At 41.2% G+C, this 25,998-nt stretch overlaps 1 protein-coding gene across 5 annotated transcripts; it reads left to right on the top strand.

The window, feature by feature from the left end:
* Positions 1 to 2,626: 2,626 nt before the first annotated feature.
* On the top strand, positions 2,627 to 23,702 carry LOC124067306 (disintegrin and metalloproteinase domain-containing protein 23). 5 transcript variants are annotated; one of them, XR_006844735.1, is made up of 27 exons: positions 2,633 to 3,069; positions 3,726 to 3,946; positions 4,277 to 4,353; positions 7,897 to 7,960; positions 8,881 to 8,963; positions 9,091 to 9,154; positions 10,060 to 10,132; positions 10,568 to 10,635; positions 10,818 to 10,883; positions 11,109 to 11,177; positions 12,043 to 12,209; positions 12,919 to 13,003; positions 13,108 to 13,195; positions 14,186 to 14,237; positions 15,492 to 15,591; positions 15,696 to 15,767; positions 15,850 to 15,936; positions 16,028 to 16,108; positions 16,226 to 16,276; positions 16,386 to 16,449; positions 16,576 to 16,681; positions 17,594 to 17,713; positions 17,877 to 18,045; positions 18,653 to 18,764; positions 19,223 to 19,313; positions 20,128 to 20,218; positions 22,158 to 22,197. XR_006844735.1 is itself a non-coding variant. In XM_046404574.1 (26 exons), exons 1-26 carry the CDS (start codon positions 2,994 to 2,996, stop codon positions 22,201 to 22,203), a joined length of 2,352 nt encoding a protein of 783 aa, XP_046260530.1. In that variant the 5' UTR covers positions 2,633 to 2,993; the 3' UTR covers positions 22,204 to 23,702. The 5 variants fall into 5 exon arrangements, 3 of the variants coding, with proteins under 3 accessions (XP_046260530.1, XP_046260529.1, XP_046260531.1); XM_046404574.1 differs by lacking the exon at positions 20,128 to 20,218 and having other exon boundaries at positions 22,158 to 23,702; XM_046404573.1 differs by lacking the exon at positions 19,223 to 19,313 and having other exon boundaries at positions 2,634 to 3,069; positions 22,158 to 23,702.
* The last annotated feature ends 2,296 nt before the right edge of the window (positions 23,703 to 25,998 follow it).

The raw sequence follows: 25,998 nt of genomic DNA on the forward strand, positions 1-25,998 counted from the left end.
GAAACACGGAAGATATAACTGTTTTCACAGGCTGAGTATCACTCTTGACCAGTTAACTATGTGTAAAATCACTAAAGTTTAAATCATGTGTTTGCACAATACCCATGCATATCTTGGCAGCCACAGCGTGGTTACGTGATGGGTAAAAGGGTGCTCTAAAGATTTAGAAGTGAATTTCCATGAAGTTGTGGGACTTGCATGACTAAAATGCTTGATCCTGCACTTCCCAAAATGGAATTTATAATAACTTCCTTTACTAGACTTTCTCTGCCTGGTATTCCTCCAAGTCACACCCTAAGTTTGTAACACAGACTTTCTGTTATAAATAAACAAGTTTGAAGTCTACTTATGCCCTAACTCAGTAAAAAAAATACACACTGGTTAGAAAAAGTGAAAGTAAAGCCTGTGCTGCAAAAATGTTGAATATGAATATAATGAGCCATCAGTGCAAAAAAATACTACTGTCTTTTCTGCATCAATCCCAAATTATAGAAAAGAAAAACACCTTTGTAGAAGTGAAATTAGTTGCTAATCGATTAGTCAAATTTAAAAGCAACAAAGGTGTTCTCCAAACCAGCCTGAGGTTGAACTAACAAAATTTCAACCGTTCATGTGCAGACTGCTGCTTACTCACCCCATTTTTTGTTCCGTCAGATCATCACACAGCCTTGTCTCAGTTAACTCGATCGCCAGTGACCCAAAATGACCATCTCAGCCCTCCGAGGTCCATTCAGCCCTGAGGGGGAGCTGTCTGTGTGCGTGCATGCATATGATCCATGTAGTTACGACTCATGACTTGATGATTGTAGCTCGTGTCACACAGACTTGACACTACATACATATCTGTTATCTATATATTATTATCTATGATTGATGAAGTCTTTATGGTTCACTGCTGATCCCAGTGTTTTTGGAATAGACCATTTTCACTGCAGACTATCTAACTTCTAATAGCAGGAGTAGCACAGTTGCAACTAATAGCCTAGTATTAATAATGACACTAACATTCACAATAACCAGAGTCAAGTAACAGGGAAAAAGTATCAAAACAAACTGATCAAACCCTGACGCAACCTGCTCCAAATGCGCCCCTTTGGAAGGCCCTACAGAACACTGAACACCAAAACAACCAGACACCAGAACCAGAACATCACTGTGGTGACTGTTTAATCCGTCATCTACTGCAGGAAAAGAAGATTGTGTCCTTATTTCACTTTTGGTCAGACACTGAAGTGGTGACACTAGTCTTGGGCGTTCACCTTGAAACTCTGCTGATTGTATACATCTTCTGAGCTGCCGGATATCATGGTTAAGAGTTTCTGTTTAGTTAGTTACTGTTTTATTTTGTAGTGTTTACCTCTTGTTTCTAGTTTACTTTTACATTTCCCATCCGTCTGTTTGCCCCCCACATTTGATGTTCTCTTGTGTATACAAGCTGTGCCCTCCCTCTGTGTCATTTTTTCTGTATCACCCTGTGTCATTTACCTTATCATGCTTCAGGTGTATCTCTGTGTGTTGCTGATGGTCTTTGGTTACCTTTTGGAGCCCTTTTGTTGACTTTTTGGATTTCGATTGTTCTGTTTGCACTGCTTAATTCCTGGACTTCCAGATTCTTTGTGTTTGCCTACTTCTTTTTCCTTTAAGTAAGTTTATTAAAGTTTTGATGATGTTGAGTTTTGCAAAGCTCTCTGTCAGTCAGTACATATATTACATGAGTCTGGACAGACATGGATGTAAACTGCAACTTAACTGGGATACAACTGGGAGGAGGCAATTCAAGTTTTTACAATGTACATATCAACATCAAAATCTTTGCCAGAAACACGGAAGATATAACTGTTTTCACAGGCTGAGTATCACTCTTGACCAGTTAACTATGTGTCAAATCACTAAAGTTTAAATCATGTGTTTGCACAATACCCATGCATATCTTGGCAGCTACAGCGTGGTTACATGATGGGTAAAAGGGTTCTCTGAAGATTTAGAAGTGAATTTAGAAGTGAATTTCCATGAAGTTGTGGGACTTGCATGACTAAAATGCTTGATCCTGCACTTCCCAAAATGGAATTTATCATACCTTCCTTATTTACAAGTTTTTGCTATGTACTTATCAACATCAAATATAAATTGTACTGTAGGTACATGTATGCAGTGCATACAGTCATAGGTTAAACGACAGTACAACAGTATAGTTAATGTTGCATGACAGCTAAATCATTAAAATAAAAATTAATCCTAAAATGAGTCAATAACAGCGAATTACTTTCACTTTGGATAATTAAGTATATTCACTGCTAATATCTCTGCATTTCTCCTTGGGTTAAAATATAATTGCAGTACTTGGGGAATATTTTTTTACAATGTGGTATTGGTAAAGGGTCAAACAGTTTTTTTTTATCAGTGAGGAGCAGTGGTCAAATTTTACTTTTAAAATCAGCCATAGGCTTACTATGAAATTAAAGATGTTAGCCACACCAAGCTAATGTTAGCTAGCTATCATAATTATTATTATTGATTTTTGTAATGACCATAATAAAAATGTGTTCTATGCTGGATTATTTAAATGTTAATTTTTATTTTATTTTTTAACCTGGGCTACTGCTGTGTGATCATTAGTTTCAATGTCAGGAGGGTCATTTCCTGTTTTCTGTTCGTTGGCGTGTTTTTATAGCCATGCCTTTGAGGTCACCTGCACGGGCTTCCTGTTGCCCAGGAGGTAGGAAGGACATGTTTGTGCTCACTTGAGGAAAGGAGGAGTCTACTGGTTGACTTCCAGTAGCTGCCTGGCCACCGCCTTCTTTCTGCTCCCCCCCTCCTCCCCCTCTTCATCCTCCTCCTCAACCGCTACTGCAGCAGCATCCCGGTGCCTTCTGGATCCATGAAGAAAGCCCCCCCGCCCCTGCACGGCACCACCTCCACGCCACGATGGGCCGCAAGATATTCACTGCGTTGATGTGTTGATATTGAGATATTTCAGTTATCAAATATGAATCATGCATTTGATATTTCTGGCCACTTTGCTCGTCAGCATCCTTTCGCCCTGGCTTCATCCATCACTAGCCTCATCCGGTACGTATTGCAATCGCCTGCTGGCTTTTCTCTTTTTTTTCTGTCACTTTCATGTCATTAAATAAACCTTTTACTTTCAGCTGATGTAACAAATGACAACGTGCTGCAGGTGCGCTGCATCGTGTTTTTACCCAAAGAAGAAAGGGAATTGTTTAATTTAATATGCGACGTCTTCAGCGTGATGGTGCATGAGCCAGACTACAGCATCACAGCATCTTTTGTTCAGACTATAAAATATAGTGTTCTTTATCCGAATTTAAAAGTCACAGTAAGTCTTTTTGCACAAGTGTATGATATTATAATGCTGTTGTTGTTTGAGGCTGTTCACATTGCATAATGCACACTGCATTTATTTGTCTGTACAGAGTTTTTCACTTAAGCAATAAGCTTATCAAAAGTACATCTCAGTGAAATTAAGCAGTTCATATTCTGTATTCTAAATAAGCTTCACGGCCATATGTGGTTGTCAGTACACTACAGCATGTAACCAGTCTTACTGAACTGTGTCCTGAAGATTTGCAGTGAAGCCCTGGCCACTTGCCTCAGTATTATCAGTTCAATTCATGCATAAACGATAACAGCTGGCTCTCTGTGCATGTGTGCCCATGTGGGCCGGTCAGGTTTTTCATGTCTGTGCGGTGGATTTTCCTTTGTAGTTTCCCAAGGAATAGAGGAGGACAAGGTTGAGAGGGACGCAGTGCCAGCCCTGCCAAAGCAACAGGCAACTGCAGCACCTGCTACAGACAACAGCACTCACCATGCAGTAGAGCATGTGATCACCTACCCCTCGCGGTTGATCTACTACCTAAACGAGGACTCGGAGAGTACCTACCATGACCTGGACACCCGGGCCAAGAACCAAGCCACAGAAGAGCAGGTAAGCCAGCATAAAGAAGAGATGGATGAGGGAGATTGATACTCAGATGCTGTGAGACGTTCTTTCACAGAGATGCTGTTGTGATCAGTAGGCTTGAAGTTTTATGTCCACATTATGGCTTGTGTTAAACAGGAGCCCTACGTTTTATGTGATTTAACTGCCCATCGTCAGACAAAGCAAATATAGCCGTCACAGCAGATTAATGGATAAGCTTCATGTGTTTTAAATAATGCAATGATGCCGGAGCATCCATTGTATAGGATGCTTGTCTTCCAGTATACCCACATCACTGCCATCATCTGCAGTGACTACTCCATTCTCCCTTTACAGGCAGTCCACCTCGCCCAAGCCAGTTTCCAATTAGAGGCGTTTGGCTCCAGGTTTGTTCTGGATCTAACATTGAACAAGTAAGTCCTCTTCATCTCATCGAACTACAGCGACTCATTTTGGCTCAAATGATTTACTTTATAGCTACTCAGCCACTGTGGTCATCAACTGCAAATTATGGATGTAGATTGTCATGCAGGTAATTGTGTATCTTTTCTACTTCCTGTGTTTACTTTTGGTCAGACCCTGAGACAAGGTTGTGAAATGATTTATGTAAAAAAAATTGTGGTTTTTTTGGATAGTTGTAGGAGGCTCATGCATCTGTACAATGGATGTAGATGAGTGCACAGTTAGCATGATGCATACAGTCGCCATATCCATGCTTGTGGGAAAATTATTGGCAAACTTCTAGACTTGTGGTTGAACGTTCAGCTATAGTGATTTGTGTGTCTCTCACAACAATATCTGCCGTCAAGTTCACATTGACGGTGATGTATCATCCTGAGGTTAAAGAGAAGCTTTGTAATCATAGTCGAAACATTTCTGCCATAACAAACTCATAATGACACACTTTCTCTGGATGTACTGCAGCATATTGTGCATAAAAACATGCGATTCTGTTAAAGGAAAGCTGTGGTTTAATTCAGGGCCGTTTAGTTTTAGTAATTTAAACACAGGGCTGATGCAAACTAAATGTGCACTGTAAGCTGTATTTTGTTCAACATTAGTATTAATGAGACACACACAAAAGAACGTGGTCAGTCAGTGAAACACCTATGTGAGGGAGCTGAAAATCCAAATGATAACACATGTGAATCATGTCTGTAGACGACTGTTGTTTGTAAATGATATGTACTTTTACGCACCAGATTGCTGCTGGTGACATTATCTTCGACTGATTAATGCGTCATCAGTTGAAGATAATGTAATCAGGGAAAATGTAATTGAATACGTCAGCATGCTGGTTTCTTGGTTTGATCCGAGAGTTAAAAGCAGTCTTATTTCAGCTGCCAGACTGCTGACAAAGACAAGTTGTTTACAAAATTATTCTGAAACCAAAGTTACTACCGTTGACAACTGTCCCAATTGGAGACGCTCGATGATATTGGTTTTCTTCCTTCACAAAGCACAGTACACGTGTGTGAAGGCTTAATGTGCATGTGAACAAGGACATTAAAACGCTAACTGAATTTCAGGTTCTGTTAAGGTGATTTAAAGCTGGGTTCTGTAATAAAATATTTACATTTTATACTGTCTGCATGGCTGGGTGCTGCATTATGTAAAATTGCTGCAAAACGCAAAGTAGCCAAAGCCATCACCGAAGAAGTGTCATAAACACAGGTTATTTTTATACTTATTTTTTTATATCAGAAAAACACACAATCTAACGCTAACCTTTGAGAGTAATTTCACTTCCATAAATTAGGGAGACACGTATCTCATTGATTGACAAGACTTCTATTTAGTTTGCTAGCCGTTGGCACAATTTAATGAATGCTCTGACATCTTTGTAGCAGTTTGACCATCATTTCAGTGCCACCATACAAAACACACAAAGTGCAGATTTCAGAAGCTATCTGCAGTGAAAAGTGTGTGTCTTACTGTACAAATATACAAGGTCAGATTATACCATATATCCGACTGTGTTTACTGAAGAGTTTTTGCTCGTGTATCTGAAAATCCACTGCAATGATATGTTCAAGGTTTCTGTCTGTCTTCAGTCTCCTCTAATTTAATATAATCAGGGTTTTCTTTTGTGAAATATTGTCACATGTGCGAGTATCTGAGCAAGAAGCAGAGACAGATGCATGTGCCTCTCGTTCTGTCGTTCCCAGCTCACAAAATCTCACAGACTGACACAGTGCTTGGCGTTGAGAAGATGTTGTCCTGTATATTGTGAGACATAGTACAACAGGAAGTCTTTCCAGCCGTAGAGAGGCTTGAAAGTGTGACCTTGATTCCCAGCTGTTTGCTTGTATCGTAGGTCATCTCTGAGATACATCAGCTAAGTTCAGTGTGTGCCCTTTTTTTGTTTGTGTGTGTGAGAACAGGGGTTTGAATTCCGCTTGGTGTTGTAGCTGCGACAGTGCTGATCTAAATATAGATAGGTCTGCAACCCGCCAATGGGGTCTACTTTATTTGCTCACCTCTTACTGTACGTTAGACTGCAAAGCAAGGAATTCATTTATAAATCATGTTTTGGGAAAAACTGAAACGTGATTGAGAAAGGTGAATATCTTTAGCGTGGTTGACTGTTCTTCACAGGCTCAGAGCAGATTGTTTCCATGTGGTAGCGGTATGAATAGTGACGACAACGGCATGTGTCACCACAGGATTCAGAGCTGCATTTGATCTGTCGCCAGATGTGAGAACCTCCTGTAGTTTTTGGTCCTCCCTCTCTGCCTCACCTCTGTCTCGCCTTCCTCTGCTGCTGCTGCTGCTGCTGCTGCTGCATTGTGGCACTCAGTCTCCTGTGGACTGAGAGACCTCAGGGCAGGACTCCCTTCTCATGGTCCTTACACACTTTAGCAGCTTTCACACACATCACAGTACACTCACATTCCAGTGCTTTACTCCTTCGTGCTCTGCGATGCTGTCCACTGCTCACACGCGCACACACACACGCACTCATACACACACTGATGCACTCTTCTCGCCCTGCCTCATCTGTCAAGCTATAAATAGACCCTCACTCAGGAATCTCTCACAGGCGCCACTCATGCCTCGACTCTTCCCTCATAATGGTGCACTTCCTGCTTGCGTGGTGCTAAGCATCACTCAGAAATGTCACGCTGCCGGTGTCACAAGACAGATCCATCACGTTCATCCTTTTTTTTTGTTTCATTTGCACTGAGTTGCCACTACATGGCCACAGAGAGGGGGGTGTTTTTGATTTGCAAGGTTACTCGGAAAAAAAGCGCCATTGTGGCAGAAATCGCGGTCTCTGGAAGTCAGCTGTCAGCTAAGAGGCTGCGTGTGTGGAGCGGGTGAGGGACGCTGACTCAGTGACAATGGGAACTGCAGGAAGGACTGTTGTGTTCAAGGTGAAGCCGAGGCCTCATGATCATATGTCACATTAAGGTTCATTGGAAGCTTTCAGGTCAAGCTACTTGTTTCTGTTCCTCATATGTGTGCCATTTCTCAACACTGATCTAATTTTTTGGAATTGTTGAAGAAGAAAGCCTTGTGTAAAATGAAGTTTCACATGCTTTTAATAACTTAGGCTACTATGTTACTGTGAAACTGTACTTGTAGTAGCTTGTTACAACAGTTTGTTTTTGAAAGATTTGTTATTCTACCAAATGCAATTTTGTTTGTGCAGACTCTGCCTGTGATAATAAATAACTCTGAGAAGTAAATGCATCATAATTTTTCCTGAGGGCGGGTGACATTTAACATCCCCACTGCACTTTTGTGATGCCATGGGAGTGTTTGTGCAGGCTAATCCCAGCAGTGGTGATGAGTCTTCTTGTTTAAACGCCAGCCAAAGCAGTACTCACCGTCAGTTTAAAACCACAAAATGTGAGTCAGAGAAAGCACAAACAACCAGACTGTTTGTTTGGTTTTATTGTCACTGCACCACATCCCTCCACCCAAACCAACTGACATTTCTCTTTTCACAGTGACTTGCTATCTTCAGATTATGTTGAGATCCACTATGAGGGGGGAAAGCCTGTTCTGTCAAAGGTAAAGTCTTCTCTGCTTGTGACAAAAATGTGGCGTGTGGTTGTGTGGGTTCCTCGGCCGGTACAATGCGTCCTGCTGTTTTGTATTTTGAGTCATGCACATTGTGAAACAAAATGCACACACATAGTTTGGACTAATGGACTAATCTTTGGGAAATAGGCTTAGGAGTTCTTGTAAATCAGTTTGCATGTTATCTAGTATTGTCAAGCCTTCAAAATAGCACTGCAGCTGTCATCGTGTCATCCAAGCAATTGCCGTCACACCAATACAAATGTGCTAGAAGAAGAGTCGCATAGATAGATAGATAGAAATGCGAAAGTATGAAGCATATGATTATTATAGAAGGGAAGAGGAGATAGAGAGAGGGGGAAAAACAGGTTAGGAACAAGAGATGGATGCTGCTGCTGCTGTTGCTGCTGCTGATTCAGGCTGGGCTGGGCTGGGCACACTCTAGCTGAATCAGCAGGGTTTTGCACCCCTGCATCCTCCTGCTGGAGCTCTGGTCATGTGATGAGGGAGAGAAAGCTCTCTGCAGTATCAGTGCAGCGTGGGATGGGTGAAGTGAGAAGGAGAGAGAGAGCGATGGGGGGGAGGCAATGTCCTCTGCTCACCCTGTCTCTATCAGCTGAGTCACAGATAGTGCCAGGAACCACCTTGCAATGCATTAACTGCACATCTTAACAAACATAGCGTCCCCCTGCTTAGATGCATTGCAAATATATCAAACAGGCATCTGTCAGATAAGCTGTTACCTCCCCAGAGATGTTCACACACATGATAATTAAGTAAAAAATACGACACACCAGATAATGCGGGATCTAAGTGATGTGTGTTAGTGTGTTTTGTTGCTAGTAATGCTGCTTTAGTTATGTCTGGGGTTTGCTGTGATCCTGCATTAGCACTGTGTCTTCTTCCCTTAGGGTGGTGAGCACTGTTACTACCACGGCCAGGTGAGAGAGAACGATAACTCCCGCGTGGCCTTATCTACCTGCAACGGGCTGCAGTAAGTCAACAGCAGAGTTGTGTGTAATCCTCTCCGTGTTCAGAATATCTCTGAATACATTCATCTCTGCTCCTATTGACTCGGTACTGACTGTCTCTCTCCCTTTTCATCTCCCTCTGCCTGGCAGCGGCATGTTTGACGATGGAGTCCATATGTATCTAATTGAGCCCTTAGAACAGACTCATTCAATCGTAAGTTATTCCTGTAGCACAGAACCGAAGTATGTATCACACAAGGGTTTTGTCTAGCTTCTCATGTCGCATCACCTCCACCACACATGCACAACACCCTCTGCAGTAAGTGATATCCAAAATATCCCCAGCCAGCAAAAAAAAGAAAGAGAGAAGAAAAAATGAAACAAAATATTCTCTTTCCAGCAGTTCTGAAGCTTACAAATTAAAATGTTATATGTTTAATATGTTGAACAAAACATCAATTTACTTTTTACAGGGTCGTTATGTGTGGGATTATTTCTTGGCCGAGAAAAGGGACTGTGCTAGGCCAAGAAATATCCTGGCCCATAACCCCCACCCACCCCATACACCCACCCATAAAATTGTGGTGTTGGAAGTGTTTTCACACTTCCTTTTTTATATGTAATACATATTTAATGCAATTTCCCAGCCTAGGATCAATAAAGTTTATCTATCTATCTATCTATCTATCTATCTATCTATCTATCTATCTATCTATCTATCTATCTATCTATCTATCTATCTATCCATCTATCTATCTCTAAATGAGATACAGTGAGCTTGTGCTTCTAGGTGGGATTTTGTTATCTTTGGACAGAGACAGGCTTCCTGTTTCAGCTTACATGCTGCTGGCTTTAGCCTCATCCATCTGACTCTTGTATAAGAAAGCAAACAGCTTTCTCAACAATTTTTGTAAACAGTAATATTGAATTAATCCACTCCATAGAGGCACACAGTTCAATAGGCAAGCATGTGTTTAATATTCACTACCCTATGTTTTAAACTCCTGTTTTACTTGAAAGTTTTGTATAAACAGTTTTCGTAGTAAACACAGTCCTTCGCCAGCACTAGTGCCCGCCTGTTCTCACTAATCTTTTAATAAGTTTGCCACACCCTTGCAGGATACAGCTGCGAGGCCTCACAAATTACGAAGAATGGCCTCTCTCCACTGGAACAGTGATTCAGAGGAACAGAGTAAGGGTTTCAATCCTCTTATATAACCTCCTACACCCGCCCTCCACCTCTAACCATTACCACACCTCTCTTGACCTCGACATTTCCTTCCGCTGTATGTGCGTTCATCATGAAGCGTGCAAGTTAGACCGCACATAATGAGGGGTTGGAGCAATTAATGGTTAATTAACAATTATTGAAATAAAATGTACAGTGTTAGAAATTGGTGTTGTGAAGCGAACTAAAAGGTCCTTACTTTATTTTACATCAAGCAAGAGATGCTGTGTCCATCTGATCAACTTTAATGTCTTAATTCGTGGGAAATTCAGGGAAGCAATTATGGATATTCTGGGGAAAAAAGGAAATCACACCCCTGTGAACTCATGAAAGAGTCAGTCCCTTTTGTAAATACTTTATCGTTTGTTGAAGTGTCATTGGTTCCTGTTGTGTTCACAGCTGAGGAGGAGCAGCTCTTCTCGGAGCTGGGTGATTTGTCCTGGCTGAAGCGCAGGAAAAAGCGAGCAGTAAGTCTCTGATCTAACTTCTTTATGAAGTAATACAACAAACTTGAGTTCACCCACCCTTGAATTTTTATGCAGTGAATTTTAATAACTTAGATGTACATACTCAAAGTCTAACCTGTGGTCATAATGGGACTTTAGAAAGAAAATACTCTCCGATAATTGATAATGGACTTATTTTGCAGATGCCTCGCGGTACATTTGAAGAGATGAAGTATTTGGAGATCATGATTGTCAGTGACCACAGTATGGTATGTGTTTATACCTAAAGCAACAACAAAAAATGCTTTCTTTTCCTTTCTGTTTAATATCATATAGCGGTTAGTTTCTCACATCAGGAACCTCATTAAGATTTCAGACTTACCCCACTGCAGTACTGCCACAAGAGGGAGCTACTTTATGTGAGCACCATCAACTCACTGCAGCTTATTTCTGAATATTCTGACTTATTGTTTCTTTTTTCTTTGTGCCTGCAGTATAAACGACACAAGACCAAGCAGCACACAAGGAATTTTGCCAAGTCGGTGGTGAATCTTGTGGATGCTGTGAGTACACGCTTTAGTTAACCTTTGATAAATGTGTAGTATGTGTTTTATGCACATGCAGTTAGTCATTTTTTTTATTAGTCGCTTTAGAGATGCAATTCTATTGATGGTAATGTCCATCACTTTGGTCCAGAGTGAAATATCTCAACATCTGCTGCATGGAATGAGTTTTTTGATGCTCCAACTTTTCATTTAGCGCCATCGACAGGTCATGTTTCTTACTACAGGATGGATTGATAGAAATTTTGATGCAGACATTCATTTCCCCCAAAGAATTAACCCCAGTGACTGGCTTTTTCTCTTGTGCCACCAGCAGCAAGACACGTCTGTTTTGTTGAGCCAATACATATTAGCATGCTAACATACTAAACTAAGTCGGTGAACGTAGCAAACATGATACCTGCTAAACATCAGCATGTTTCCATTGTTATTGTGATTATTATATTGTGAGATTGTTGGCAGACTGAAGGCTGAGTACAACAGACTATAATAGTTCCTCCATGATAAGAGTGTGCAGTACAACACAGAAGCATTGAAACCATGGTAGCCACCAAAAAATGTCCTTACATTGTGCCGCCCACTGATATATTACTCAGCTGAAGACCCCCATACATGCCATACTGGAGCACATATCTCTAACCTTGAGTTGGCCTCTTTGAAGTTTGCTCTGCATTGTTGTCATGATGTGCTTTAACGCTCCCCTGTTCCTCCTTTTTCCCAGTGTGCTGCATCCTCTCGTCTGCCCTCCTCAGACAGTACAGATGCAAATTCACACCCATTGTTGTTTTCCTCTCCATTGTGCTGTTGCCTCTCTCTCTCTCTGCCTTTCTTTATTCCTCCCATTCACTGCACGCTTCAATGGCAGGTCTTCAAAGAGCAACTACATACACGTGTGGTGCTCGTTGCTGTGGAGATCTGGACAGACAAGGACCACATCCCCATCAGTGTGAGGCCGCTGGAAATGCTGCGGGATTTTGCCAAGTACCGGCAGCAGAGCATCAAACACCATGCCGACGCCGTGCACCTCATCTCGTAAGTTCTTTCTTTAAACCAAATATTTTCCTATCGCTCTTTGCACCTTATAGCCATGATTCAAGGATTCAAGGAACTTTATTGTCATTTCACACATATAGAAACATGAGGTGGAACGAAACTAGTTTCCCCGGTCCCGGTATAAGCCCAAAAACCTAACAAAATACCTAATGCTATAAATATAAAACAACACGATATAAATATAAAAAACCAATCAGAATAAAAGATATAAACAATCAGAATAAAAGATATATAAATATCTAAGCTTTATTTGTAATATTAAGTATTCTTGAAGTTCGTAGGTTTTTCTCCGATGCCCATGTATTTAGATTCTACATGCTATCAGTCATGGCCTGAACTCAATAAAAATATGGGCCCAAATATTCAATTCAACCACTTCTGAGACTCAAAAAGTAGTGTATAATGGATGCAGCACAGATAGCTGCTGCTTAAAATAACTAACCAAGACATTAGTATGACATAAGTTTTATGTATACTTTGATTTTGTTCTCATAATATTCCCTATGTACATCTTTGTAAGTTCATGGTCCTCTTATCACATCTGCACTCACTGTACATGTGGCATGCAGCTGCTGCTTTTGTTCTTGCTATCGGGTTAGAATGACTTTTTGGCACGTCTAATCCTCTGTGATGTTTTTATTGTTCTTCTGTTGTTTATGTCTGCCTCTATCTTCCATCATTCTTGCAGAAATGTGACCTTCCACTACCGCAGAAGCAGCGCAGCGTACTTTGGAGGCATATGTTCTGTGAGCCGTGGAGTAGGGGTTAATGAGGTCAGATTTGCTGTCTAACATGGAGCATCGCACTGTTTACACATATCACAGTGTGTGTGTGTGACTGCAGCTGAATGAATCCCTGGTTTCTGCTGTGTCCACAGTATGGCAACAGCTTGGCCATGGCGGGGTCTCTGTCACAGAGCCTGGCTCAGAACCTGGGCATCCAGTGGGACCCAGCCTCCAAGAGAAGTATACATGAACTACATGCATAGTTTTCCAATTGCCTCAAACTGTATTTAGGTATACAGAGGTTTTTTTCTCAGTTGGGACTCTTTTTTGCCTCACAGTGGTGGAATAAGGTCAGCAGAGTCAACACATGTGAAAACCACCTGGTTTGACCAGATCAGTCTGAGAGATGGTTGTTTAAAAGATGTTTCTTCTGAAATTTTCCGGTGCCATTTTTTTAGTGCTTTGAGCATCAGAAATTCAGTTACCCTCATTTGTGATGATGTGACAGCAGATTTCTTAAACCTCTGGCATCACTGCACAACTCTGATCTTACTTAAGATAATACATCGTTTCCTTGTTGTGTTCACTGAGCATCTCAATTACATAAAAGCAACTTACTATAGTACTAAATGGCCTGAATATACAGTACGACAGTACATTTATCTGTAAATTCTATTTAAAAATGTGAGGTCTGGAAGCATAATGTCTTTAAAGCAGCAGATGGTGCCTATAAAACAAAAACATGCCTTCTAACTTTACCAAACTGTCTCTTGTCAACTCTTACGTGTGCCATTAGTGACAGATGGAGAGATGCACTGACTGAATTGGAAAAGTGGTGCAAAAGTATATTTCAGCTGAGTCAGGCTTCAGAGGGATTTATGCCATTAGTTTTGAGATCATACTTTTATCACAGTGCTTAATGAGGCAAAGTCAGAGTCCTAACAGCTGCCATGTTTGAAGAGAGCAAACTCAACCATCATCCAAGAACTGGTCGAGCTTGATAGGGTATTGTGAGTACGTTAGTGAAAAATAAAGTGAATTCTCAGCTGACGGCTCGAAGAAGTCTGACTCTAAACTCTCGAGTCGATAAAGTGGACACGGAATCATTAGAACATATTTTCATGTCATAGTTTGGTTGTCTTCCATGTGTGCATTGACTCATACCTCTCTCTCTCTCTCTCTCTCTCTCTGTGTCTTCCTGTCTTTCTGTTCTTTCTTTCCTGTTTGCAGAGGAATGTGGCTGTGTTGAGACGTGGACTGGCTGCATAATGGAGGACACTGGGTAATGTCCAACACACACACACACACACACAAAAGAGAGGGACAGTGTAACTGCAGTTTAACTGTCTAATGAAAGCATTTGATTGCCGCTTTTTTAAATGAGTGATTAATTTATTCAGTCACAGCTAACAAGTTTTTGCTTGTATGGATGCTCTGACTCTTATAACATTTGGACAGTATTCTTGCAAGGTATCTGCAAATCTTTTTATCTTATTTTATTTCCTCACAAAAAGGCTTTAGAAGGCTGAAAAGTCTTTAACATTGCTTCCTTGTCTGTTGTCGGCAGTAATATTAGTTGTCAGATGTTTTTGTATCCGATTGGAGGAATTGCTTTGACAGTAGATGGAGTCTTTCCAAAAACTTTTTTGTGGCTTTTCAGTCAGCACCTGCAGCTTGCACTGTCAGTACTGATACTGTACCTACAGCAGATAGAAACCATGTTTCTGCTGCTGCTTATCCAGATCCAAGTTGATATATTTAAATTAATTTCATTAATTGGAATGATTATTATATACTGCTGGGAAGTACTGAAAAATATTATAAAAATAGGCAGTTTCATCTTTACTGTTAGACAGTTTTCATCTTTATCTTTCATCTTTTCTTATCTTTGATTTTTAGTCATGCTGTCATACTTCAGGTTGTAAAATGTGAAACAGGTCTTAAATTGTCTTTTTTTAAAACTTTCTTTTTATTGGAGTTTTCGTGTTAAAAAAATGGAGAAGAGTAAAATGGTTGATATGAGTCATACAGTAGAGAGCAGGGTTTTTTAGTTACAGTCGGTGGGTTACATCCTGTAGAGCATGTAGTCCATTTTTTTCCATTATTTTATGTACTGATCACATTGTAGTCATACAATCAATTTCTTCATATGGTGTATTTCAGTGACAGTTGCAGCCCAGTCATGCCTTGATGGTGGATTTGCCTGAAGCCATTTTCGTGTGATGACTTTCTTGCTTGCAACTAAAAGTATTTACAAAAATGTTTGTGCTGGGAAATGTGTTTACCTGGGATTTAAGGTATAAGTATAATGTGATAAAAGAGCACTGTTAAATTGCATTCTATTTTGTAAAAAGTCCATTTACATTTTACATCACAAAGCTTAAGAAATAAAACAAACGTAAAGTGAAAAACAAAGATAGTGGGACTCTCACCACCCACATGAATTCCCACTGCATTCTGAACCATGCTTCCATCTGCATTGGTCGGCACTTTCTGGTTAATTACCACACGCTGTTCTCTCTCCCTCTCTCTTAAGGGTCCAACACCCCCGGAGATTCTCCAAATGCAGCATCACGGACTACAAGGATTTTCTTCTGAAAGGTGGCGGCTCGTGTCTGTTTAACAGGCCGACCAAGGTCAGATGCTCGCAGCTCTGCCCCTGTCTTTTACATGTCACAGCTGTCATGAGTCACGCATCACCCTGCGTCATCCCTCACTCTCTTATGGCTTCTTTTGGCAGCTGTTCGAGCCAACAGAATGTGGTAACGGATTTGTAGAAGTGGGAGAGGAGTGCGACTGTGGAGCGAGAGCAGTGAGTTTAACTTCAGGAAGTCTGTTTGTTGTTGTTGTCTGTTTGTACAGATGGATGAAGCTCCTTCCATGTTTGTTTTCAGGAGTGCTACAAGGAATGCTGCAAGAAGTGCTCCCTCGCCAATGGGGCACACTGCAGTGATGGCCCATGCTGCAATAACACGTGTCTGGTATCGGTTTGTTTTTTCCTTTTTACGGCACAAAATGTTAATTTATACTCTGAAGCCTTAATTTAGACTCCTCTCTGCCTTTTCTTGCCAGTTTTATCCACGAGGTTACAGTTGCCGCGATGCCGTGCATGACTGTGATATTGCAGAGACCTGCTCGGGGGACTCTGGACAGGTGTTTTTGTGTTGCACTGTTACCGTATATTCATATTTTTCGGTTTCAAACTGTCTGTGCAAGTTGTAGATGATGCGCATGGGTAAAAAGAAGTCTTATGTTTGTCACTCTTTGCAGTGCCCTCCCAACCTTCATAAACAAGATGGTTACCTCTGCCAGGTAAACCAGGTACGCAGACTGATTGCGTTAGGTAACGTATTAGTCAAAAAAGGAGCTGTTATGCATCAGCACTGCAGTAGACTGATATACTGTATTTTATATCTTACTCTCACTGAAGGGCCGCTGCTACAATGGAGAGTGCAAGATGAGAGAGAACCAGTGTAAATACATCTGGGGGCCAAGTAAGATTAATATTCCTTCCTCACATTAGCTTGTATTAGTAGAGGGCCATCATAAAAAATGTCATCATAAAGAGATTGAGTATTCATTGCAGTTGGTGCAGTTCACCCCTCCTCTCTTATCCTCAGAGTCTGGAGGCTCTGAGAAGTTCTGCTATGAGAAGCTCAACACGGAGGGCACAGAGAAGGGCAACTGTGGAAAGGATGGAGACAGATGGATCCAGTGTAGCAAACAGTGAGTTTTTAAGGAAGACAAATTTAATTAACTATGCTACTTCCTCTATACATGTCAGCATGACTGTGCTTTTTGTTTCCCCATAGAGGCTGGTCCTTGGTCTCATTATATTTCATTCCCAAAAATGGAGGAGTTTCAAGTTCAAGCCAACCAATAGAGGGCAACAAAGGGCACATCACTTACTGTAACATTGTCCTAACATTTCATGTCTTAAGAACTGAATGTCAGATACCAAAATGGCAGTTATTCATACCTGTGACAAAAAAAAGTACTTTTCTCCACCAGGTTTGTTTTATTGTTGTGTTGTCCACTCCACATTAGTGCCTGCAAGCCTACTCATAGACTTTGCACTGTGTTGACACACAGATAAAATAGCTGTTTACAGATGTTTTAGGGCAGTAATTGACTTGGACTGTTGTTTACAGTTTGAGGTTCCAGCAGTTTTGCATTATGTTTTCATGTGTCCCATTTTGGTGAATGTGACATCTCAGGAACACCTTGAGAGAATGTCTTCAAGTTTAGCACATATATCCACTTGAACCCAAAGATGAACTGATTAGATTTTGGTGGTCAAAGGTCACTAGCCATAACTCTTGCACCAATTATGACAAAATTTCACACAAGCCTATAAAAATGAGTGTAGTATAAGTGAAATGATGACATTTTTTTATCTAAAAGGTCAGCTTGACATCATAATGGGTAAATGGAGCTTCAGGTAAGCAACCATAACAGACTAAATTAAGCAGTCGTCTGGTCCTATTAATTAGTTGGTTAGCGCAGTTGGTCATAAAAAGATGGCTCTTATTATACAATTTTAAAGCGATGAAAAAAATCAGAAGAGCCGACAAGTAGAATTGTATACTAAGTGGAAGACTGGCGTCTGTACAGATTTATCTCGGTTGTCTTTTTCAGTGACGTGTTCTGTGGTTACCTTTTGTGTACAAACATTGGCCGCAATCCACGCATTGGAATGGTAAAAGGAGATATCACCCCAGCCTCCTTTAACCATCAAGGCAGGCTGGTTGACTGCAGGTAAACACATGTGTACTATAAAATAAGACCCATTTAAGTCCTGGAAACTAGTAGATTCAGCACCAGTAGTTCCGTCCTTGTCTTATTTAATCTTCAGCGTTTTTATTCTCTCCTCCTCCTTTATGCTTCTCCTCCTTTCCCTCCATCCATCCTTCCCTCACAGCGGGGGCCACGTCCTGTTGGAGGATGAGACCGATTTAGGCTACGTGGAGGATGGGACTCCCTGTGGGCCGTCAATGATGTGCCTTGACCGCAAGTGTCTGCCCATCCAGTCACTCAACATGAGCACTTGCCCTATTGGACCTAATGGACAGGTGTGCTCAGCCCATGGGGTGAGTCCTTCCTCAGATTAACCCATAACGGAGGCTTTAATCTTTTGGTGGAAAATATCTCCAGCCGACAAAATCAGCTTTGAGTTAGATCTTTAGGAGAAAATGTTACTGAATGATGTTTGTTTAAAGAGTTTGTCACAGTGATTGAGACTAAATAGATTGTGATATTCTGGCCAGATTGTCCTACCCTGTTATTAACATCAATGCTTTTCCTGCTATCATTAGTCAAAATGTCTGTTGTGAGAAAAGCATATTGGAGTCCAGCCCTTTGTGGTTCACTGGAGCCATTGCTTCGATTAGAAATGTGGGTATAATTATATTAGTCTTTACAAAGCTGATCTGGATGAAAAAAAATGCAAACTATGATATAATTAGTCTCGATCACTTTCCACAAGTGTGTTTTTATCTTTGTCATCTTTACACTGTAGTGTCTATGTAGGAGCCTGTTTAGATGAAGAATAACCTTCTATAAATGCCCAACATAAAGGCAGCTGGGAATGTTGCCCGAGTAGATAGTTCCCAAAAAGGACCCCAGAGTGTCAGCATCTTTATTTACGGCTCCTACGTTCCCCTCGTCGCCTCATCTGTTCCTGTCTGATCTGTACAGGTGTGCAACAATGAAGCCACATGCACCTGTGACACCACCTGGGCAGGGACAGACTGTAGCATGCCTGACCCACCTAAGCAGCCTGAGACCCCTCCAGACGAAGGACCCAAGGGTCGGTTTCCACCTCTTACAACTTCTGGCGCCTGATAGAATGAAAAACAAACGTGTTTATCTGCACTCACTTAACTTGTTTAACTGAAATGCATACTGTTTATGTTCTGCAATATTGCTATGTCATTCTCAGCCACACTGTTAGATCCGAGCTGGCACAGATTTTTAGACATGAGTTTCACGGGTGTACTGGGGTTGTAAAGACTCCCCATGTAAAATGGCAAGTGAAGGAGAACATGAAATCAGTGTTACATTTGTTTACTTTGATTCAGAAGATGAAATGAACACACAGTTCTGCTGTACACATGATACTTTGACCACACGGGGACGGGGAGGTGGTTTAAAGGGGGTGGGAAGCGTCACAGAGGGAACCGTGTCACTTCATCCATGACTCTGAAGCAGAAGTCTGCTGTTTGTTTTTGACAGGGTGGTAATAATGCTCCTTTTCCCTCTGCACAGTGAGCGTGGCCACTAACAGGCTGATAGGGGCAGTAGCAGGGACCATTCTGGCCCTGGGGGTGATTTTTGGAGGCACAGGGTGGGGAATAGAGTAAGCATCTTTAACCCTTTCACAGCTCTTCCTCTCATAGTGGTGCCTCAGTGTGCGGGCGGTCTCGTGAGCCGGCCTGAGCCCGTGTGTGCGTCCCGGTGGCTTTGTGTTTTCTTGTGTGTTGGTGATGACCATATAATTGTCATGTGATTGGATGTTTTCAGTGTCGTGTGATTGATTGATGGATTCCTCCTCCTCCTCCTCCTCTCCTGCCACTTCCTGTTGTTCCCCATTACTACAAGCCTCTTTCTTCATCCTCCCTCTCCTCTTTTCTTTCTCTTATTCTTAGTCGTTATGTGGTTGCTCCCGTGATCCTCTCCTTTCTGGGGCATGTGGGGCATTTAGATGGAAAACAGTCCTGCGAAGTGTCCAGTTAGTGACCTGGCTTGTCAGTCAGTGGTAGGCTGTGTGGTGACTGGGACCCCTAAAAACATTTTCTACTGCACATACTGCAGGCCACGTGCACACATATCTCCTGTCAGTCTCTGTTTAATTAAGCCTGTACAGTGATGGATACCCAGGGTCTAGTCTTCTGCACAACCTTAACAAGACAAACCACTGATAATCACTACCTCATCTGACATCAGATAAATTTAAATATTCCCAGAGCCTCTACTTCATTATCTTCATGTTACACACTCAAGGGGGCTGAAAAGCATGCAAGATACATTCTTAGATTCAGTCATTTTACTGTAATAGTATACCTATGGTTATGTTTTCTGTTCAATGTGAAATCGTCATTGTATAGTTACATGTTATTTATACAGTAAGTGAGTATAGAAACTCATGTCTTTTTCCCCATAACCCTTTACAGGTCCTAGTGCCACCAATCTAATAATAGGCTCCATCGCCGGAGCCATCCTTGTGGCTGCCATAGTGCTGGGGGGGACTGGATGGGGCTTTAAGTAAGCAACAACGCCGCATGCCTCTCCTGCTGTAACTCTAGCATCCCTGCTGCTTCTAGACACCAGGGTTTGAGCTCCTGCTACAGAATATGGACCCCAAGGTGGACAGTACAGACACAGAACATTTTGTGCTGAGACGCCCGTGGAAAACACTTTTATCTGAACTGCTGAACTTCATCCCGTGTGCAGTCCATTTTTTTTTCTTGTTTTTTTTTTTTAAAGAAGAGGATTTGGATGATGTCTAAAGGCACAGACATGTAAAGGGTTTTGAGGAGACGCTGGGCTCCATGTGGGGGTCATCTGTGGGTCTGTAGCAGAACCTCAAACTGATCGGACGGGCAGAGCTCAGTGCTTGACATGCATGTTCAGGGAAGGACCTGATAACAGAGGGGAAGAATAGTTTTTTAACAGCTAAGTGGTTTAAATGTAGGCTTGTATTAATAAGGTTAAATTTTATTTCCCCTCTGAAATCCAAAGATAGACGTCTAACGTATATCTGTATAGCCAGGAAATGTACTGTACTGCACAAAAGATTATATTTATTAAGTTCCAATCTACTGCTGATTAGCCTGCTGTCTTGAGCAACAGGGGTGTTACACATCTTAATCTAAAAAGGCCTAAGGAGTAACTGAGAAATACAGTCCTGCAGCCACCAAAGCATGCCAGATAGCACAGCATCATGGTCACCAAAGCAAAAAAAAGAAAAGAATAAGAAAAAAAAACAACAGAATAACAAGCAAAACATATCTGCATGTTGACTTGTTGATTTGGAGGAGGACAGTTCATTGCACAAAGGCTGAGCCAAACCAAGAGTGATATGGTCCAGGGTTGACATGCTCTCATCGCTTCCATGATCTTTTTCTCAATTCATTACTGTTTGTGGGTGAGGCTTTAAATGGAGTAGCGAGAGTGACGCAGACACACACACACAGAAAGAGAGACAGAAGCCAGGACCTTATTGTTGGCTGCAGCCTTTGTGCCATGGCTGGCCACACCCACTTCGATGGCCAGTCTCCGCCCTAGAGCAGAGCAGGACTCTTGGACCCGCCCACACCAGCTGCCATTGCTGCCTGCTTCACAGACCTGGTACAGACACGGCGCATTGCACTGCATGAACCACGCACAACAATAGTGCCACCTTCAACTGGCCTACTATTGGAACAGGTGCATGACAGAGTGATAGAAGCCCCACAACAAGCCACAGTACGGGGAGGTTATGCATCACTCCTGTTGTCGTATCCGTTGTTGTCCCAGTGTTGTGGTAGTAGTAATTGTTGCTGCTGCTGCTGCTGTGGTTGTTGTTTATGTGGTTGTCTCCTCTTTCCTTCCTCTATAGAGTATATATTTTATGTTAGTGCTTTCCTCCCAGGTGATTATGTTTTGAGTGGAACTAATGTCTGTCCCATCAAAACTGGTAATGAGACATATCTCGTACACTTCCTCACATCGTAAACTGATGTTGCACGTACAAGAAGAATAAGGCAACTGAGGACATTTATATTCATAAACCTTCAAAGTTCACAGCTCGCTATTAGCTTTTTTGGGTGGAAGACTCTGGTGTACTTTTGCTTGATAAACTGGATGAGTTTTCATTTAGGTCAATTCTATCCAGTGCTCAGTGTCACAAATCAAAGCACAAAAGAAAAGCACTGGTCTTCAGTATGCATGCCATACTGTCAGTCATCATGAATGGGGATGTAAAGGCTTATGAATATAAATTCTTCTGACTGCCTCTTACATGGACCAGCCTTTCCTCACTTGAATGTCTTCAGCATTTTGATCTTTTAAAAAATACTTTTATTTTGGACTCTTGGATATTGGATTGAATCTACTTCTGTAAACTGAAGAGTTGAGTGTGGTTGCTTGCCCAGGTTGCACTAGCTGTGTTGCAGACCTAATTATAACACACACTGACTCCTTTTTCTTGTCTCCTCATAAGAAATGTGAAGAAACGGCGATATGACCCCAACGCCACAGCCATTTAACCCAAGGAGAGATGGCAATCACAGACGGACTCCTCCGAGGCTTCCTTAGTTGGCTATCTGACAGCTGGACTGCACTTATTGCTGCTGATTTTTGGCATTAGATTTACTTGAAAAAGACATAGTGGACATTTTAATAAATTCCATTGTAGTTACATTAGAAATGCAGCCTTTTCAACTCCACCTCACCCATTTAACAAACCAACACTTCTCCTCCCTGATCTCTAGAGTGACGGAGCTCCTCTTCCATCCTTTAGTGCCAGTGCACAGGCGTTCAGGCGGAATCCACACCACTCTCTCACCTGGCATGATTATCCGCACAAAGTGTGCTGCTTGCTGGCCCCCCTGGCATGAAGAGCCCTTTCTGACGAGCTCTGCATGGCTACGAAAGCTATGAATATACCGCAAAAAACATACTAAGAGGAAAAAAAAACTGAATTAGGCTGTCTAATGCAGGAGGTAGCCTGGTAAAAACCAAACACAGTGGAAAGCTGGTTAAAGCTCCTATAGCTCATGTTTAGGTGCTATAGATGATAAAGAATGCAACATGTAAGGACCCAAAAGGGCAGTGCGCTGCACACACACAGCTGTACATAAATTCAGGTTTGGTATTAACAGCATATTTTACAAAGACATAATTTGCTTTTGTTTTTTGTTTTTTTTTGTTTTTTTTTTTCCTGTTTTTTTTAAATCTTAGCATTGTGTATAGCGGGTGTTTTTGGCAACGTTATTGAAAAAAAAAAAAAAAGCAATTGTGATTTGGGCCAAAATTGTAACCACACGCTGGACAGCCTCCTGAGATTGTCCGGGCGGATGTCAAAGGTTCACAGCAGCAGACCGAGCAGCTGTGGTGTTGAGAAGAAGCGCGTCAGTTCTAGAGGAATTCAGACTGAGATCATGTCAGATTAACGCCACAAAATTACCCACCCCTGCCCCCTGAAGTATCTCCAACAGTGACTCAAAAGCCAAAGAACCAATCACCTGAACATATGGATGTTGTTGCACACAGGGCACTTTCCCCTCTGTCTGCAGCCAGCGGTGCCTCTCCTACTGCTGAGGGCATGAAGTCTGTCCGTGCAGGCGCTCACCTGTCCAAACAGGTCTCGCGTAACAGTCCTCATCAACACCCACTATACTGGCTTAACCTTCCGCTCTCATGAACTCTTAGTAGAAATGAAAGTTCAGCTCTACAGGAAACGCTGCATGCAATCACTATAGTGGGCTTATAACTCTATATGGGAGTCCCCCAAATTCCGCAAGAAAAATATGCTACAAAAGATAGGTGCATGTCAACAACAAAAACATTTAACTTTTATTTACTATGCAAAGAGAGATATTGCACAAAAGTATGGGTAATAATGACATCAGTGTAGACACTGAATTACTAAAAGTTCTGCTGATCTGCTAATCTTTTGTATTTGGCCACTCCCACGGCTCGTTTCACTTTGCTTCAACGTACGCAAACTATGAATGAACAAGTAAAAAAAAAAAAGAAAAAAAAAGAAGAAGAACTGAAATAACATCTCCAATGAAAAACAAGAGAGCACCCTTTTACATTTGTGGAACTGAAAATCATTTTTGTGTGTTTTTCATCCGATCCAATGTTTTTAATCACACACACATGCACAAACACAAACACAAACACACGTTGTGGTGCCTGTGCGTATCGAGGCCTGAACAGTTGCCTTGTGCAGGGCTATTATTTCCAGTCCAGCTGATAGTTGGTGTGTTCCAGGTGCTGCCATAGCACTGGCATTGTTGTAATCCTCCATGTTACCCATCGTCTGGTGTCCCTCTCTCACTGCATCATGTACAGTCGGACTGATGAATAAACTACTACTGACAAATTTTATCTGAGCGTTTCCGTGTTTCTTTTCCTGACAGATAACCCCACTAAACTAATTTTATCTGACTGAAAATTTTAAGACAGCAACTCACTGAACCTCACTGACTTTGTTTTCTCAGTTAGTGTTGCCAGTGAGTTCAGTATACTTTATATTCAACAGTATTTCTACTCCTCACACTGTTAATGGTCTAGGTATAATTACTTGGAAACCTTTATTACTTTTAGGGTATTATTAAGTATTCAGTTTTTACAAACTGACATATTTAATGTAACACAGAATATTTAACTGATATCAGTATTTTAGATCAGGTGCCCTGAGTTTCAAGGGCTAAAAAATTTTATTGAGCACCAGCTGTATAGTGGGGCACACACAGAAGGTTGTGATGCATGTAGGGTGAAGCAGCTGGTCTCCTTGGTTAAGATTAAAATTGTTGTATTATGTCACTAAGATTTGAAGTGTAACTACTCATTCTTTAGTAAAAACACACAGGCCCTGTTGGAGGCATGTTTCATCTACCATAAGGGCATGCAAGGAGGGCTCGACAGCGTGAGTATTTCACTCGAATTTGTCTTTAAAAATAGATATGTGTGAAACCTCACCGTAGAGTGACAGCTATTGTGCAAGTGAGAATGGTGAAAAAGAAAGTATAAAGAGACAATCGGCTGTAAGTTAACAGATGTTAGAGTTGTGTAGCTCCTTTAAGGAGCATGTGAAATTTGTGTGCATAGTGAACTGAGCAATTCAATGAGTAAGAGAAAGCAAAAAATGTTAGCAGTAAGTTGTCAGTCTGCCGCTAACTGTATAGTATAGGTTGCAGTGTGTCATAAATGCTGAAGCTCCTCAAGACCAAGAAAAGTTTTATTTGAAGTAAGAATCAAGAAATCTCCCCTGTGCTTCCTGGCCACAATCTGGTAGCTGAACAGGAAAGGCTTACACTTGCAGACATCATTAAGAGTGAAGCCCATCAATTTTAAAGAGATTTAAATTAACAATGCATCTTCTTCACAAACCCTCCTCTTCTCACTCATTGCTGAATTTTTGATTGGATGTCTACCTCCTGTAATTGTTAGGCTCATAATCAGTCAGTTTTTTAAAACTTTCAACACATATTACCACATTTCAATATGATTTTTTTTGCTGTCAAAACTACTGCATTAGTTTTGATATCCTGATTAAGACATGACCACAAGCAATACTTGCAAACTTATAAAAATAATTTTTTTGTCCTCTAAAAATGTTTTCATTTGAAAGATATCTGGTGAAAGAAATCAGTATAGGACCGAAAAAGGCAAAATTTAGAGAAAAGTAATTTTAAAATATACATTTTATGCAATAGAACTATATTTGGGTTTTTTTTTTATTCCTTTCCAAATGTTGGGTCCTGACTCCCAAAAACCAGGTTGGGAACTAATATTCTCTAAAGTTTAAAACTAGCTAGTAGCAAGCTAGTTTAACCATTTCTCCATGGCTTTTAGTTAACCATTTCACCTGTTTATTGATTACTTCTACTTATTTAGCCTATTTAATTTAACAGTTAATTTAAGTTATCTCAGCTGTTTATCAGTTGCTTTCATTTATTTCAGCTGTTTATATTTGAACCGATCAATGATTACTTTTGACTATTTTAACCATTTACATCCAGCTAGCGGTTAACTGGGCTACTTTTTAGCTAACTGTCAACTTCTCTGCTTGAATGCAGTTTCACATACTCAGCTGACTCAATGGGTACTTTAAATCAAATTGTAATTTATATTTCTTCAAGGGAGCTACTCCAAAATTTTCCATGTACGCCCCTGTACACATCACAGTTTGGAGTACAAGTACCCAGTGTGGTTGGGAATCACTGATCTGTATGGCCAAAATGATCAACATGTGGAGAAAAAACCTTTGTGGATTGTTCTAGAAATGTTCCTACATAGCACATGCTCATAAACAGTAATTCCCATTTAAT

The sequence above is a fragment of the Scatophagus argus genome, chromosome 11, assembly GCF_020382885.2.
Source record: "Scatophagus argus isolate fScaArg1 chromosome 11, fScaArg1.pri, whole genome shotgun sequence".
Classification (NCBI taxonomy): Eukaryota; Metazoa; Chordata; class Actinopteri; family Scatophagidae; genus Scatophagus; species Scatophagus argus.

Coding starts and splice junctions, on each gene's coding strand:
- LOC124067306 (XM_046404574.1), top strand. CDS start 2,994: ATGCATTTGATATTTCTGGCCACTTTGCTCGTCAGCATCCTTTCGCCC. Junction 8,964..9,090: donor TCTACCTGCAACGGGCTGCA/GTAAGTCAACAG, acceptor TCTGCCTGGCAG/CGGCATGTTTGACGATGGAG. Junction 17,714..17,876: donor GGCAGGCTGGTTGACTGCAG/GTAAACACATGT, acceptor CTTCCCTCACAG/CGGGGGCCACGTCCTGTTGG.